At 42.2% G+C, this 16,599-nt stretch overlaps 3 protein-coding genes across 3 annotated transcripts; 1 reads left to right on the top strand and 2 right to left on the bottom strand.

The window, feature by feature from the left end:
- Positions 1-1,309: 1,309 nt before the first annotated feature.
- Positions 1,310-7,078, top strand: LOC114787693 (annexin A5-like). The gene is made up of 13 exons (XM_028975496.1): positions 1,310-1,473; positions 1,636-1,673; positions 3,782-3,866; positions 4,093-4,187; positions 4,882-4,995; positions 5,076-5,166; positions 5,274-5,353; positions 5,434-5,484; positions 5,583-5,676; positions 6,002-6,097; positions 6,278-6,336; positions 6,422-6,544; positions 6,656-7,078. The coding sequence occupies exons 2-13, from the start codon at positions 1,671-1,673 to the stop codon at positions 6,713-6,715; spliced, it is 951 nt and encodes a 316-aa protein (XP_028831329.1). The 5' UTR covers positions 1,310-1,473; positions 1,636-1,670; the 3' UTR covers positions 6,716-7,078.
- Positions 7,079-11,584: 4,506 nt separating this feature from the next.
- Positions 11,585-13,111, bottom strand: LOC114789053 (fibroblast growth factor-binding protein 1-like). The gene is made up of 2 exons (XM_028978115.1): positions 13,027-13,111; positions 11,585-12,848 (listed from the first exon to the last, which is right to left on the bottom strand). Exons 1-2 carry the CDS (start codon positions 13,101-13,103, stop codon positions 12,248-12,250), a joined length of 678 nt encoding a protein of 225 aa, XP_028833948.1. The 5' UTR covers positions 13,104-13,111; the 3' UTR covers positions 11,585-12,247.
- A 2,074-nt stretch (positions 13,112-15,185) lies between these two features.
- Positions 15,186-15,956, bottom strand: LOC114787846 (fibroblast growth factor-binding protein 2-like). Its single transcript, XM_028975740.1, has one exon. The coding sequence runs from the start codon at positions 15,954-15,956 to the stop codon at positions 15,186-15,188; it is 771 nt and encodes a 256-aa protein (XP_028831573.1).
- Between the last annotated feature and the right edge of the window lie 643 nt (positions 15,957-16,599).

Raw genomic sequence — 16,599 nt, 5'->3', positions numbered from 1 at the left:
ATGATTTTGAGTCAGGAGTTTGGCACCTATGTGCTCAGTAACTCACACTCAGTACTAGCATTCAGTCATACAGTTTTCACAGATTCAGCTTCCAAAGACTTTCTGTGCCAAAAATATGAAGGTGTCCTGAATCCACAGTCCCTGAGCAAGACACTTAACCCTGAGTGTCTCCAGAATGACTGTCCCTGTCACTACTGATTGTAAGTTGTTCTGGATAAGGGCCTCTGATAAATGTCATACATGTAAATATATAATCATTTCCAGTGGCAGAGTAATTAATGGCATTCCTCTAAAAATTTGATGTTAGAAGTGAAAGTAAGGTAATTGTCATTGTGATACACAACAAGCACAGCACACAGTGCACACAATGAAATGTGGTCTCTGCTTTTAACCCATCACCCTTGGTGAGCAGTGGGCTGTGTGTGGGGATTCGAACCGGCGACCTTCCGATTACGGGACTGGCCCAAAAAGTGACCATTTTTTTGCCTATACATTAATTGATTTAACCAGTAACTCAGCTATTTTGTCATTTGAGGCTCTATATGCACGCTGCTTCATTAAGGGATGATCCCCTGTCTCACACATTTGTCCAAATTATGTTTAGAAGCACTAAAAATACGAATGTATTCTTTCTGTCGATCTGTATCTGATGCAGTATCTGACTGCATCAAATCAGCCATCATTATCTCTTTAGCCGAATCCTCAACAGCCACAATTTTAAGTGACTTGCAAAAAGTTGCTGAGACCCCCCATTGTAAGCAAATGCTTTGAAAGGCAGATTCAGAGTCTTAATATTTTCACCACTACCTGAGACAACGGATCCCATGCAATTTGCGATCCACCAATGATGCTATATCCCTGACTCCACAATGCCATATCCCACCTGGAAAAAAATGCTACATATGTGAGGATGCTGTTTATGGATTACAGTTCAACATATAATACCTTTGTAACCTTGAAGCTGGACGGGAACTTCTGAACCTGTTTGAGCCAGGTTGTCAGACTGGGCAACATCACATCATTCTCAGTGACTCTGAACACCAGTGCTCCTCAGGGGTGTGTGTATGATTGCTGCCAGAATCAATTCATCTCCCACAAAAATGCATCGGGATCTATCATTAGAAATGTTTCAAGCATATTCAGTGTTCACACAATGCAGATGCTAAAGGTTGAATCATGTTTTTGAGAGTGGAACAGGCCCACGCATAGTAAAACATGGCACATTGTTACATGAAGAGTGGCTAACAGGAAGAGTGAAAAAAAGAGAATACATTTCCCAGAATTCCAGACACCGTGATTTTCTCATAAGGGTGTGGCTCGCAGTACAACGAAGTTTATTCCTCTCCCACTCCTGCCTCGTTTCCTCCTGCTGCTGGTCCTCACTGTACGTGCAGTCGGCGAGCTCTTCTGCTTCTGGGCTCCGGGTTCTGGCGTCTGTGTCCCCGGTTTTTACTCACTTGTAACTTCAAACAGGTAGGAAGTAAACAGAAAGTACCTGTGCACAGTGACGAGTAAGCGCTCCGTCGTTTTCTCTTCCTGCCAACAGAAACGAGGGGAAGATGTTGCTTTGTTCAGGTTTGTGTGGAAACCATATATCGTGTCATTTTAACTAAAACTTTGTTTTTCTTCGTTTAGAGTCCTTGACGTCAAACTGCGCGAACTGTCTGATAATGGTAAGTTCACTTCTCGCAGTGATCCTAAAGTCATACTTTCTCTTGGTCATGGCGATTAGCATTTGTACTTAGGGTGAATGTAAGTGTTTGAGCTGAAAAGAATGAGTGAAATGTACCGTCGATACTACGCTGGTCTGTAACCAGGCAACGCCCACACCAGGCTCTCATCGCAGCAAGATACTCCCTGCAGTCGCTTTCATAAATGTTTTTCACGTGTTTATGTTGTTTCTGGTGCAGATTTCATCTATCTCCACGTATACGCGTGAAACGGTGTTACATAATTTACGTGAGCAGCTTCGAAAAAACAGTCCATAAAGAACAGCTGCGGAAGGAGTAACAGAGTTTTACGTCTATTCGGGTTGTGTCGGTGAAGCGGAGAAGTGCTGTCATCTTGTTTCAGGCCGAAAGATGTGTGTCTGCGGCCTGTGACTCATGTGTGTGGGCATATTGCCCGGTAGGGTGGGTCTTTCTCTCTCTCTCTCTCTCTTGCCCGACCTATCTCTCTCTCTCTCTCTCTCTCTCTCTCTCTGTCTTTTTTTTTTTTTTTTTTTTAACTCTTGGCTTCTCCTGCTTTCCGTATTTTTTTCATCCAGTCCGAACACACCCTGAGCCGTTGTTTAAGTTTCAAGTCTAACACAGCCTCCAACAACGGACAAGATGGCGTCCTCTTCTACTTGAATTTGAATGTGTGTACAATAGCTTGAGTGATTAAGGGAGTGTTTGATCTGTGTGTGTGTGTGTAGGGAGGAGGGAGGGCTAGGTCATCACATTCTCGACGCTTCACCCTTTGCTCCCATGTCTGCTTAAGTTGACATACTTTTTCATCACGTTTTATCATTAACGCTCAGCCATTTTCTGAATTAGTTTTTACACAACAACTGTTGAACTGTTACAACCTGAGGTCCCAGGAGTACATCCAGTGGCATCTCTACATGGCCTCTGAATACAGCCTATTTAGCAGGACTGTTCATGGAATGATTACGTTTGCTGAAATGCGTAAATGATGTCTTGCACATCCAGAGATGAATACCTTGCCACAATGGTTTGTGTGCCGGAGAGTGAGGTTCACAATTTCAAGTATTTGTTTTAGTTCTGCCATAAACAACACTTATTCAGTCGCCCTGCATAGTTATGTTTCCTGAATGTTGTCGTAACATAGGTGTAATGGGTGGAATCTTGATGGAAATTGAGTTTGGGAGCGCGTGATTTGGGATACAAACAACACATACAGATGCAGATATTGTTGATCTGTGCACACGTGGTGATTTGCATGGACAGCCAGAAATATTTGAAATTTTTTGGTAATGGTGGATTTAATCATTCCATGTCACATTCCTGCGTCAGGCTGGAATTTTACTTCACTTAAGCGATGGACGCTTAAGTGAAGCATCCATCAAAATGGACCATAACTCTATTAAGCATTTAAATCAGTACCATGTATTGCACCAGCCATAGTCGATGTTTCTTACTGCTTTAATTCGTTTGTATGGAAAGAAGACTCCTTAAAAACCAAATTCCTTTTGATTTGGTGGCACTGCTGTGTTGCTCCATGTAAACAGACACTCCTTGGGGATTTTATGACGTTTCACGTTCTGTGCTCAAGACTACGTTGGTAGGCTCATATATCCTGGTGTTTTAATAAGTTATGTGTGAAAACAATGATGATTACCCACACCCTGGAGGCCATCTGTGAACTAATGAGCAGCCATTGTGTGCCAGATATCATAATGCCATATGTACATCCTGGTGTAATCTTTTAAACAAAGATCCTGGGAGTGTAACTCATTTATTTCCAGGGCAAAATGTTACTTGAGGAGGCAATAAAAGGTCTGTTCTCTGTGCTTAGTCTACACCATATCTGCAAACATGCTTAATAGATTTATTGAAGGCAGAAACAATGTGTCATCAGTATGTTCCTCATTTTTTTCATGAATGTCATATATATTTATTTTTTCCATTTGGGGGAATTCCAACCTTCATCACCAATATTCTCAGAAACTACACACAGAGTACCAATTTAAAGTATTTTACTTTTTTATGGTGAGGGGGTTAGGAATACTTGCAGTATTAAAATGAATTGTGTATGCTTCTCCCATTCTTACTTCCAGGCTTTCAGAGGAACAGTGAAGCCCTATGGTGCCTTCAACGCCAACGATGATGCAAATGCCCTTCAAAAAGCCATGAAGGGTCTGGGTGAGTGTGCCTCTCCAAAGACTGACACACAAAAGCACCTAGAGATGTGGTTTACGATGAGCACATAAGTATTTCCTTTGTCGATACTTCCTTTATTCCTGACTTCATCTGTTCATTTTCAGTTGTGAAATCTTTTGTCATGTGATTGGCTAATGTGGCTCACATCTTCATAGCTGTGAAACCGTTGCTGGTAACCTCCATTTCTGTTTTGTAAATATACTTTTAGGCACTGATGAGGATACCATTATGAAGCTGTTGACAGCTCGCAGCAATGTCCAGAGGCAGCAAATCAAGGCTGCTTACAAGACTCTGTTTGGCAAGGTAATGTCAGACTAGAGCTGAAGACACAGATGCAAATCTTCTTTCACATATTTCCCTCCCATTTTTATTGTGAAATAATGTAGTAGTAGAACATTGGCCACCCCCTCATATTGATGACCAACATGTCCACTCAGGAGTGAATCACAGTCTGGTTGTACTGGGCTGTATAGGGCTCTTATCTGAGTAAATACTGCAATGTCTTAATGTTCCTCCTTGGACTCTTTGGAGTTCATGTAATCTACAGTATATTTGCATGGTGTTATATTGCCAGCTTTATCCAATAGAGTGAAATGTGAAAAGTTGCATCCTTAAGGTTACACATTGCCTTACAATTATAGAATCCTTAAAACTTCTTATACTTGTTTTACTGTGAAATCTGTACTACATGCATGTAAATACATTTAAACAGCTCTGTTGCCACTGTCAGTTGTCTCTTCTGTTTATCTCTGTCTTTTGTGAATCATTTCTATTGCTTCATCTCATTCTCATTTCTCCTGCTGCAGTCCTCGTGCTGCCAGCTATCTGCTGTGTCCTCTTTGCTTTTACAACTTTAAGAACCAGTGTTATTGCAGAACACGATTGAGAAAAGGGAACAAATGCACCCTTCAGATCCACATGAAATCAACTGGCTTAACCTATGAATGTAGTAATGAAAAAACTTGATCATGATGTCTGCTGTCTCTCTTTCTGACAGGATCTGGTGGATCATCTGAAGTCTGAGCTGGGGGGGAAGTTTGAGTCTCTCATTGTGGGTTTAATGACGGCCCCCATAGCATACGATGCAGAGCTACTTAGACATGCCATCAAGGTGGGTACAGAAACAAACTACACAAACTCTCATGTCTCTTGCAAGCAAACTACTCAAATAGGCACGTTTGGCCTTTTCAGGGAGCTGGGACTGATGAGAAGGTGCTGATTGAGATCCTGGCTTCCAGGACACCAGATCAAGTGAAGGAAATAATTGCAACATACAAGAACAGTAGGACTGGATGTTTTCATTCAGCTCATTTAGTTTAACTGAGAGACTGTAGGAAAAACGTGATTCTCCTCCATATTGACCAATTTATTGGTGTTTTCTGTGTTAAGTGTATGATCATGATCTGGAACATGATGTGACTGGAGACACAGGAGGTCATTTCCGGAGGATGCTGGTGATTCTTCTGCAGGTCAGGCCTCATTTAATCAGTAAACCAGCAGCCTGAACGAACTGTTAACTATACAGTTTTTCAATACTTTTTAATCACAGGCGAGTAGACAACAAGGTGTTCAGGAGGGAACCATTGAAAGTGATGCCAAGGTACAATCTGTGTTTGTTGAACGTGTGTGTGTGTGTGTGTGTGATAAAGTGATTGTGTTAGAATGAGACAGGACATAAAACTGTTTTGCATGTTTCAGGCCCTGTTTGCCGCTGGAGAGCAGAAATTTGGAACCGATGAGGAACAATTCATCACCATCCTGGGCAACCGCAGTGCTGCTCATCTGCAAAGAGGTCAGACAAGGCACCCCATAATATGCATAACATTATTATCTAACATAATTTTTAATGTTGGATAATACTTATTGTGACAGAGGTAGAGACATTTTTTTCACTGATAATATAAACAGTGATAATGAGGTTTTAGTTAACTAATTAATCAAATCTGGATATATTATTCATCCTTGTATTTTTGTTAGTTGAAAAGCTTTGACTACTTACTATTCATGTGGATCTTTACCTTTTAAAAGTTCATTAAATAAACAAAAATAAATATATATATATATTAAAAAAATAAAAATGTAATTTAAAATTAAAAAGAAATTTGTGTTTCCTTTAGTCTTTGCTGCATATATGAAGCTCTCAGGCTTTGAAATTGAGGAGAGCATCCAGAGAGAGACTTCGGGGAGTCTGGAGAAAATTCTGCTGGCTGTGGGTAAGAAGCACACACACACCAAGACCATTTTTTCCCCAAATGACAACCTTGATTTTATTCTCTCTTACTGTATGATCTAGTTTTGAGTACTGAGGTGTCTAAAACACAACTCACTAATCACCTAAATGCATGGTTATGATGCAATAATATACAATCTGTAACATGCCTTTATGTACACAGTAAAATGTGCAAGAAGTGTCCCAGCATATTTTGCGGAGTGTCTCTACCATTCCATGAAGGTATGGTAAAGCTGTTCACATAAACATCAACATGTAATGTGAGAGATCTTTTTTGTAATCTTCAATTGTCTATGATATTCCACAGGGAGCTGGTACAGATGACGAAACCCTGATCCGGATCATGGTGACCCGAAGCGAGGTAGACATGCTGGATATCCGCAAGGAGTTCCGAAGAATGTTTGCCACCTCTTTACATGCAATGATTAAGGTGAGCTTTTTTGTTTAACGTATTGTGAAATTGATCATAATAAATTAAATGTTGAAATGAAAACATAATACAGGGCATTTTGGCAGCTTATTTTGTGTGTGTGTGTTACAGGGTGATACCTCAGGTGATTACCGGAAATGCCTGCTCCTGCTTTGTGGAGGGGAAGACTAAGCCCTCGTGGTGTTTTATGAGGAACACCTCTGTAACCCAGCGATGAGTTTTTATGTAACAGATATGTTGTTATTAACTGTTCACTCATTGTTACGTTAATTTTGTTGACAGAATATTTATATTATATTCACTAATAGTCAATAGTCAAAGCTACATGTTAATCACATGCTTATTTCACACTTAAAACAATGTGCATGCTTACATGTTTTTTTTTTTAATTGAAGGCAAAAGTAGGCATATTTTCAACTCATGGTGAATTTATGAAGATTACAGGTGCTACAGGAGAATCCATGTTTCTAAAAGTCACGTGTGCACTCAGGCCATTAAGAACTCATTACATATTCAATAAACATGTTTGCTGATGACTGTGTCATGCAGGTGCATTTTTTTTGTCTGTTTGAGCAGACCATTCTGCACAGCACTGTGAACTCATTTCTTTAACGCAAGGTGACATTAAAAATGAGCCTGAAAATTTAGTGAATGGGATAGAAAACATTTTTTATTTCCTGATATGTATTTTCCCATCTTTTATCCTTGGAATACAGCATGATTTCCTGTATGCTGCGCATGAGTTCTACATTACTGTTAAACATATATATGATGTTCTATGCATCCTAACGCAGGTGTGGTCCTTAATTAGATCAATCAAATCTTTTTTTTGTTGTCACATCACATGACACCAGTACACAGGTGCATATGAGTGAAGCAGCGGTGTGACAAAAACTATAAACATATGTTTAATATGTCTGGGCAGAGGTTACCTAGGGGGTAAGGAAGTGGACCCATAATCAGAAGCTGGCGGTTCGCCACTGAGGTGCCACTGAGCAAAGCACCGTCCCCACACGCAGCTCCCCTGGCGCCTGTCAGGGCTGCCCACTGCTCACAAGTGTGATGGGTTAAAAGCATAGGACACATTTCATTGTGTCACCGAGATGCTGCAGTGTTTCACACTTTTAAATAAAAATGAACAAGTATGCATATGTACAAACTAAAGAAAAATGTACAACACTGGATACACCAAGCTGACACGTTGAAACCAGAGCATTCTTACCTGATGATTTCTTGTTAAAATCCACAGTCACTGCAGATGAAAGGGTGAAGGGTGTCTAGAGCTTTATGTCTGTAACTGCAGTGCTGATAGGTTTGTAAATTATCCCTTTATTTGGAAATGTCCAATTCTTTAAATATGTTTAGTTATGGATAGCTGGAACATTACTTAAACATGTGAAAGGTGGATGGATGGTTGAGTTTCTTTGCAATAACAGGGTGTGTCCACCAGAGGACAGCAGAGTTTGTAGTCTTTGTCCTGTGTCACTATTTAGACATCGCAAATGAAGAACGAATGGTGTCTAGTGGATTATTGATAATATAGCCAAATACCTGCATGTTGTAATGTAACATGATTATATGATATTAGGGTTTTTGGTTTAGGTGGAAGTTTAAGTTTAGGTGCAAATTCGCTTCTCACAAAATTAAGTTTAAAGGTTAACATTTAAGATTAAAATAGTGTATTTGGTGTAACCAATGTCTATGAATGAACTGCAAGAGAACTGCTTTTATGTCAATATAACATACTGTTATATTTCTGCATATTATCTGCCAGTGTGCTGTGTGGGCAGGGCATAATGTAGTTGGCCTTAATTCATCTGTGAAAATAATTTGATTGCAATGTCTTATTATCGTCAATATCTTCCGTTGTAGTCTGACCTCCAGCTAATGAAAGTGCCAAAGTGGCAGTGGCCTAACCAATAAGAGAACCTCAGGGCAAAGGGGCTTGGCCAATAGGAGTGGCAGAGTAGAAGGAGGGAAAGTCAGACCACCTCAAACCACACAGAAAAACAATACCACCAAGCCCGCCCACATAACAATGCATGCTTCCCCTACATAAAGGGCATGGGGGTGGCCCTGGAATGTGTGTGTGTGCTCGAGGATTTTCTTTCATGCGCCTGTGTGTAGTATGTTTATGTTGTATGATGGTGGGTTTAGTGTGAATGGAGTGTTGAAAGACTCCATTGCTCGGTGCTGATCAGTCTGTTCCTGTTTCCTCCTTGCCTGGGGGGGTCTGAGTTTCTGATCTTCATGTGCACAGGCATGTAACATTTTTTTTTTTAGGATATGTTCTGTGATGTAAGTTTAATTCTTTGAAATGAGTAAGTAATTAAATTCGGTTCATGTAGCTCGTGTCCAACGTGTCTGTTTTCTTATGATAGCTAAAAAGTTTCATGGCACCCAATACTGCACCCACAATGTCTGTTCTTTACATTGCAGCACTTCTCTTGGGCTCACCATGCAATAAGTTGAAAAATGTTCGGGAAGAAAGGTTTGTGGAAGAATCAAGGGCACATCTTGCGACATCAATGTTAACAACGGACCGTTCTAAAATAAAAGAATTCACGAACTACATACCGAAATCCATTAGCTGATGTGGTGGCATGTCTTTGACGGTTGGCTTATCATGGTACGAAGGCAGTTACTACAATCATTTTCCACCGTTATTGGCTTTGTGGATGACATGATGCAGAAAGTCCTCCAATCAAAAAGGCCCATGGTAATCTCTTTCTACTTCCTGGTGTTTATTTCTTGGTGTGTGATTGTTGTATACACATAACAGAAACGGCTCTATTGTCAGTGACACACAAAACCCTGACATTGAGTCCGGATCCACAAAAGAGCTTCCTCCCTTCAGGACGGTGCAGGTCCCACGCAGCACCGTAGGTTCTCCCGTCTGCCTCCCTGGATCTTTATAATGCACCACCCTGAGAACTTGGTGCCATTTCATGTTAGCTCTGTGGGAGGGGAGGAATTTGAAGCTGAAGAAAGAGTGTGTGACTCAGCTGAATACAGTTGATTCACCAGCAGTTCTATGAAACACAATAAAGACAAAAAAAAATGCGAAAAAGATTGGTTCACCAGCACTCAGCTTGAAAGCCTTTCAGTCCCGTCCACAGCAGAGTGTGTCTTAACATGTAACCATTCCCAAGGAATATTCACTTTTTTAGTTTTTGCTATTTTCATTCCCGCAAATTTAAAATGAAAAGTTCACACACACCACTGCGACGTTAAGGCTGCCTTCAGATCTGCCTGAGAGGACTGGGAAATAACACTTTGGTTATACAGTACAGGCCAAAACTTTGGACACACCTTCTCATTCAATGTGTTTTGAAAAATTCATTCTCACTGAAAGCATCAAGTCTATGAATGAACACATGTGGAGTTATGTACTTAACAAAAAGTAGAGACCTGAACTCCACAGTCACCGGACCTGAACCCCGTCAAGATGGTTTGGGGTGAGCTGGACCGCAGAGTGAAGGCAAAGGGGCCAACAAGTGCTAAACACCTCTGGGAACTCCTTCAAGACTGTTGGAAAACCATTTCAGGTGACGACCTCTTGAAGCTCATCGAGAGAATGCCAAGAGTGTGCAAAGCAGTAATCAGAGCAAAGGGCGGCTATTTAGAAGAAACTAGAATATAAAACATGTTTTCAGTTATTTCACCTTTTTTTGTTAAGTACATAACCCCACATGTGTTCATTCATAGTTTTGATGCCTTCAGTGAGAATCTACCAACGTAAATGGTCATGAAAATAAAGAAAGCACATTGAATGAGAAGGTGTGTCCAAACTTTTGGCCTGTAATGCATGAGAGCCAATTATTAACAAGTGAATGGGACATTAAACGCACCAACGTCTCACTCCCACTGCCACCCTTTACTCCTGCTGCTACGTCTCACTGTCATACCCTGAAAAGGTGCGAACCGCTAACTGTCAGTTTGATAATCACTTCTAGTCTAAGCCATAAGAGAATGCCTGATTTCAAACTAGAACTGGTAATCTTTTTTTATTTGATCATGCAGAAAGAAGCTTATTGTCACCGTTACCATGACCGCGGTCTGATGCACATGCATTATAAATTATGAAGGAGACGTGTTTGCCGCAAAGATGCTCTAATGGAACCCTGCGGGTGTGCCTTTGTTTCACTCCACTCCTTAATTATTAATGGGCATAAATCTGCTTACGTTGTTTGCAGCCGGGAGACGTTCACAGAGGAGTTTACCGGAGATAAAAAATAATGCTGGAGGGACGTTTGTCTTTAAAAGAATGTGTAGAAATCCGACTAAAGTGTGTTGATTAGAGGAAAGGTCTTGCTGGAACAATGTTGTTGGGGGAATGCTGGGTTAGCGGGGTGGATCACACGATCCTTGCATGTGCAGACTTGTCCCGGAAAAAGCTCTGCTGAGAGACACGGGTTAAATTAAAGATAAAGGAAGCAGAACGTGCTTGGAGATTTATTACCACATCGTTTTCCGATCCTGCCATTTACCCTTATCGTTTCAAACCTTCGTCGCTTTTCACTGGAACAAAAGCCGCATTCTAGTTCATTATAGGACTTGTTCTTCCTTTCACCAAGGAGCAAACTTGTGGAGTGTGGACTGTCAACAGCCTTTTGGGATAGAAGCCTTCAGTCAAGACTTTGAGTAAAATGCAGAGAAAACATATTCAGACAAAGGAGAGCTTCCAGTGTCTGTCGGCATTTAAGGTCCAGCCATTCATAATAAAACAGACAGCATAACCAAGACACCTCTCAAATCATGAATTTTCTGAATGACACATTTTGATTTATATAAGGATGATTTTTTTTTTCATCTCTTTAATCTCTTGTTATTTATTCCTACACACATTCAGTTTCTCCTGCTTCATTTGCCAGGCATGTTAGGCTACACAACTTCTACTACCACTGGTAAGATCGCACACATGCAGCAAATGCCCAGCTTTCAGGTCGGAATATTGAACCCGGAAAAAACACTGTTTCGTTCAGTTATGCACCCATTGTCGTACTAGCGAATGTCAATAAAGTTCACAAAGTTACTACGAATAATAAAAAATCGAATTTATTATGTAAGAGGGTCATTACACACTGCAAGTAAATAAATAAAAAATATATTTATTTAGGTTTCAGCATGAACATAAGGGTGTCCCTGAGAGCAAAGTTAGGCCTAAGGCAGAAAATTACAAACTGGAGAGGTATAGAACTTGCTCTTTTTAATCACAGTAGTTGCATTAATATCTTATAATTGGATTTTTACAGATGCCATAGAGTGTACCACAGAGTGAAGTTCACACACAAATTATTGAAGCTGCTTCCATGCGCAGCTAGAATTTCATCTTACTTCTTTCCGGGGTAAAAATACAACTTGACTCTCTATATTATATGTTGTCTTTGTGTGTCTGAGGTCCTTGGAGATCATATCTAATCTCCAGATAGACTGGACAGGCGTACCCAGGACCATGTCGGCCTACAATTCGGCCTACAGCGTGAGTTTACGGTGCCTTTATTTATCTCGAGGGAAAGAAATAAAGTAATTCTTCTTGTGAGCACAAGAAAAGTGACATCTTTTCTCAAGATATATGATTTCATGTGCATAATACACGAACTTGTTCTGGCACAATACAACCTGTTTTGGACAAGTTAGTTAAAAAGTTAAAAAGTTTTTTAGTAATAGTAATTCGGGCAGAGTCTCCGCGGTATTTCGCCCTCAGCAGTCGGTGCTTTGTACCAATGTGAAGAGCATGTTGCACAGACTGGCCCACGCCTCGCCGCATTTCTCCCGCGCCTGCTGGCTGTGGTCGGTGCGCGTGCACGTGGAGGCGGCCACGGTGACCGTCCCTGTCCTCCGCGTAGCTTTGCGACCCTGGCCCTCGGTGGATTTCGCGTCTTCTGCGCCGTCGGGCGCGCGCCTGAAGTGGGCGTTCCCGGGCGCGCGCTTGCACATGCCCGCGCGAATCGGCGCGCGCGGTTCCCGGCACGGCGCCTCGCGCTTCTTCAGCGCGCGCTCGACTTGCCTCCAGTACGCGTCGGCGTTGCGCGCGTAACCGGCGCAGGCGCCCGGCCTGCCCGTGAACGCGCACGTGACGCGAGCGGCGCCGTCCTTGGAACAGGTCAGGGTCAGATTGTACACGTCATCGCCGGACGCGCGCCATGCACATCTCATCTTGTCCTTGGTGGAGAATTTGCCGGCCACAAAGTCTCCTCGAACCCCGAGCTTTCCGCCCCTTCTGCCTTTCCCGCCGGACGACGCAGCGGCCAGCGCCACGACCAGCAGCAGCGCCAAAGTCCCGAGGTGCGACATGGCCGCGCTGAAAAGTGACACGAACCCCGTCAATTTAATCGAATTAACTAACAAATAGGTGATCTTAATTAAACTAATAATAAAACTAAATCTTGATATATACATATAAAAAATTGTTAATTTCCCCCCATTTTGTGAGGTTACATTTATACGTTTTTTTTTTTTTTACAATTTTCTTGTCTTACCAATGGCTTGAAGTCCACTTCGGGAGGGTGGCAGTCTGTGTACCTGCGCATTTATACCGCGCCCGACACGCCCACATCGCGCGCATCGTCCTACTGCAGCGGATGAATGAAAGAGCCTGCGGGGGGCGGAGCTGCGTTGTCCCGGCGACGTGACGTGACTGGGACATGAAGGTCGCCTTGTAATACGGTACACTTTCAAATCGTGTTGTGATTGTTTCATCGATTTGTTGTGAAGCCTTTATAATTGAATATCTCCTGCAGCTATCTCCACGTAGCTGTTGTCATGGTGACGTGTGGAATGTGGGGTGTGCTCAGAGTGGTTTAATGAATGGTCTTGTGGGCATGTGGGGTTGCTCGTGGCAGAAATAATTATAAAAGGAGTTTAAGCCATGCTGTATATACTGTAGGGTGCCAACATAATGCAGGCATCCCATGATGAACACACAACAGAAGTGTTTGCGCCTTGAAACCTACTATTGTGTTCAGAACAGATTGCAGTGCTCAACTCTATTAGGTCGAGTGTATTCTGCCCCTTCCAGTCATTATGGATAATTTACCCAAATCATCCTTGGGTTGCATGACCCAGCTTTGGCTGAGTTTTTACATAACAGAGACCCTTACTTCCTACTTGTATTCCACAGAACTGGTGCCTGTTCATCTCACACATTTTCAGATGTGAAGCCCATGCCGTCTCCAACACTATTAAAACCTAAAAACTGAAAAAGTCCATTCATCTCATTGCAAGAACGCCCTCCTTCTTCCCTTATCAAATGTAGCACAATGGATTTTATTGTGCAATGTGACATTTATTTTAACGGCATGTGTCAAGGACACAACGGTAATAAGTTTTATTGATGGTGATTTAAACTGACGCCTTTCATGGCTGCCCAAGGGGTTATGGGTTAAATGCAGAGGACACATTTTGTTGTGTTCACTGTGTGCTGTGCTTGCTGTGTATCTCAATGACAAATACATTCCCTTTCCTTTGGTGGCTTCGAATGAGTCCTTTGGTGGAGACGAATGAGTAAAAGAATCAGTGGATCCAGAAGCCATGACAATGTCACATCATGCATTCATTGTTTAGTAGCCCTGTCCTATTGATTGAGGTTTTTGCCACACGTGAAATGTTTTGTGTGTGTCTGAAATGTCAATCTGATGTTAATCTGGCATGTTTTGTGTGTGGTTGTGAGTGTTTGTGAAGGAGTCTTGTTTCACATTCTCATAAGGTGCTTATTCTCCAGGGTGTATGCTTTCAAGCGGGCACCGATGCGGTGTTTCAAGGCAAGTGACAACACTTAATCTGCTTTACCTGCCTTGTGAGACGGTGAATTCCCACTCAAATGGCGCCACCAGCGCCACCTGCTGCTCATTTGTATTTTTTGTGTCAGCCAGTAAAACATTTATTCTAGTTCAGGGCTCACCAACCTGTGGCTCTTTTAACCTTACACTGCGGCTACCTGTGGCTTTAGAAAATGAATAATAATTTAAGTGTATTTTATTTTTATCCATTTGTTGCAGTTCGAAATATGAAGATAATTGTGATTTTGTATCATTAAAATTTAATATGTTTAATTATTTTCTCGCTTAAAATATGCATCACAAATGCCATATATGTGTATATGCCCTTCACCCCCACCAGAGCTGTTCTAGTATGCTAGTATGCTCGTTAAACGAATCTTAACAGATAAATAAAATTCCATAACTTTTTATCAGGAAAAAGAACGGCAGCAGTCATAATTACAGAAAGTTCTGAGGAACAAACACTTTATTCAACCAATGAGATTTCTTGTATTTTTAAATAGAAATAGTCAATAACATTAAAAAGAAAAAAAACATTTTTTCATTTTCAGAAGGAAACATCAAGATCAGAAATTGGTCTGCTAAAGTAGATGTCACAAATTAAAACAGGATCATCTGCATTCATCTGTGTTTCAGTCTTATTTTCTTGAGAAGACACATTCTTCATGGTCTGGTATCACATTAAGAATGAATCAGTCACAGCCTCTTCTTACCTGTTGCAAGTAGTCTGCTGAATTATACGGAAAAAGATAGAAGTATACCAATAAAAATCAAGGGTTACAAGCTACATGACAAAACTTCACTACGTATATAATCGTTGTCTGGATGATTGGCATGAACGTGAAATTCCTCACCTATTGTTAGTTCTGGAACCAGCTGATTAAGTACGCACAGACGCCTTGGAAGCTCTTCCAGCAGTACTCCTCGGCCAGCTTGGTGGACTGGGCCTCACTTGGTGTTGTGGGTCTGACTGTTGTGCTCTTGGGCTTGGCTATGGACTTCTTCGGTTGTGCGGGCGGGTTGGGCTGGCCGGGCTTGGCAACAGGTCTGGACGGCTGGAGCTTCACCGGCTTTGCTGCCTGGGGCTTCTGCTCAGGCTTGGTGGTGGCCACTGGCACAGCTTGCTGTTGGTGCTGCTGATCCGTTTGAGAGATGCTTACTTTGGGCCAGGAGCTGTGGAAGACCATCTGGACCTCGTCGATGGCGTTCTTGCACATGGTGGGCTTGTAGACACGAGGACCCTGGCAGGCGTTCTGGAGTTTGCGCATCTCCCACATGATCTGGGTAAAGTAGTGGCGGGGGTTCTTGTTGTATGCCCGGCACAGGTTTGGCTTGCCAAGGAAGTCGCACCAGTAGGACTTGCCCTTGTTCTTGCAGGTGACACGCAGCTTGGTGAAATTGTTCTGTCCAGACACGACCATGCTGCAGCCGACTTTGGCCTTTGTGTCGAACTTGATGGGCTCGTCCCAGATGATGCGCTGCCTGCCGTGGTCGGTGGTGCTGCTTGGTATGCTGTTGCCCTTGCCCTGGCTTTGATCGTTCGGGGGGCTTGCCTGGCTGCTCTGGACCTGGCAGTGGGTTGTCCAGACGTAGCACGCCAGCAGCAGCACTGCCCCGGCAAATCCACGCATGGTTGAAGAAGGATAGAGAGTTTCAGGGGAGGAAGGGTAGATGAAGGAGAGGCTCGGCCCTGTGCAGGGCGACTGGAAGGTCCTGGCTACCTTTATAGACGCTGGCCCCACAAAGCATCCATTGAAGAGGGAGCATACACACACACACCTCCACCCCCACACACAGCCGCTTTCCCCACCTCTGTACACAGTGCTAAAGCACACCGTGCGGTTACACTGCGTGAGAAGAGTAAGAGCAGAGATTTTGGTCCTAGCAGAGACCCAAAGGTGTTGGGGGGAAGGGAAGTTAATGGAGTGGGGATTTCCACAGAACATTCTTGACTAGGCATTATTCAAGTTTATTTGCCCACATAAAAGCTTTTTTGACCATTTACGTGAAAGTTAAAAAGAAATGTGATGTATGTAGGATGGAATGCAGATGGAATTCATTTAGTACGATAACTTTTTTTAATCCAAATGTTATTATTTGTCTTATAGATTCTCACTGCAAATTAGTTTATTAAAAATAAAAAAATTACCTTTCTAATATTACCGTAACTAAGATCAAATTAACTTAAAATCTATAAATTCTAAATCTGCTTTAATCTGCATTATTTATGTATGTTTTGTAGAAAGAGGAAGGGGTGTAGTGAAGGCTTTCATT

Source organism: Denticeps clupeoides, chromosome 4 (assembly GCF_900700375.1).
Source record: "Denticeps clupeoides chromosome 4, fDenClu1.1, whole genome shotgun sequence".
Taxonomy (NCBI): domain Eukaryota; kingdom Metazoa; phylum Chordata; class Actinopteri; order Clupeiformes; family Denticipitidae; genus Denticeps; species Denticeps clupeoides.
This window is presented reverse-complemented; position numbering and strand designations above follow the sequence as displayed.

What these genes read in the sequence shown, in the direction of transcription:
- LOC114787693 (XM_028975496.1), top strand. An exon ending in CCATTGAAAGTGATGCCAAG is followed by an intron (nt 5,485 to 5,582) that starts GTACAATCTGTG and finishes TGCATGTTTCAG; the next exon opens with GCCCTGTTTGCCGCTGGAGA. An exon ending in GAAAATTCTGCTGGCTGTGG is followed by an intron (nt 6,098 to 6,277) that starts GTAAGAAGCACA and finishes TTATGTACACAG; the next exon opens with TAAAATGTGCAAGAAGTGTC.
- LOC114787846 (XM_028975740.1), bottom strand. Translation starts at nt 15,956, where the DNA reads ATGCGTGGATTTGCCGGGGCAGTGCTGCTGCTGGCGTGCTACGTCTGG.
- LOC114789053 (XM_028978115.1), bottom strand. Translation starts at nt 13,103, where the DNA reads ATGTGGGCGTGTCGGGCGCGGTATAAATGCGCAGGTACACAGACTGCC. An exon ending in AAGTGGACTTCAAGCCATTG is followed by an intron (nt 12,849 to 13,026) that starts GTAAGACAAGAA and finishes GTCACTTTTCAG; the next exon opens with CGCGGCCATGTCGCACCTCG.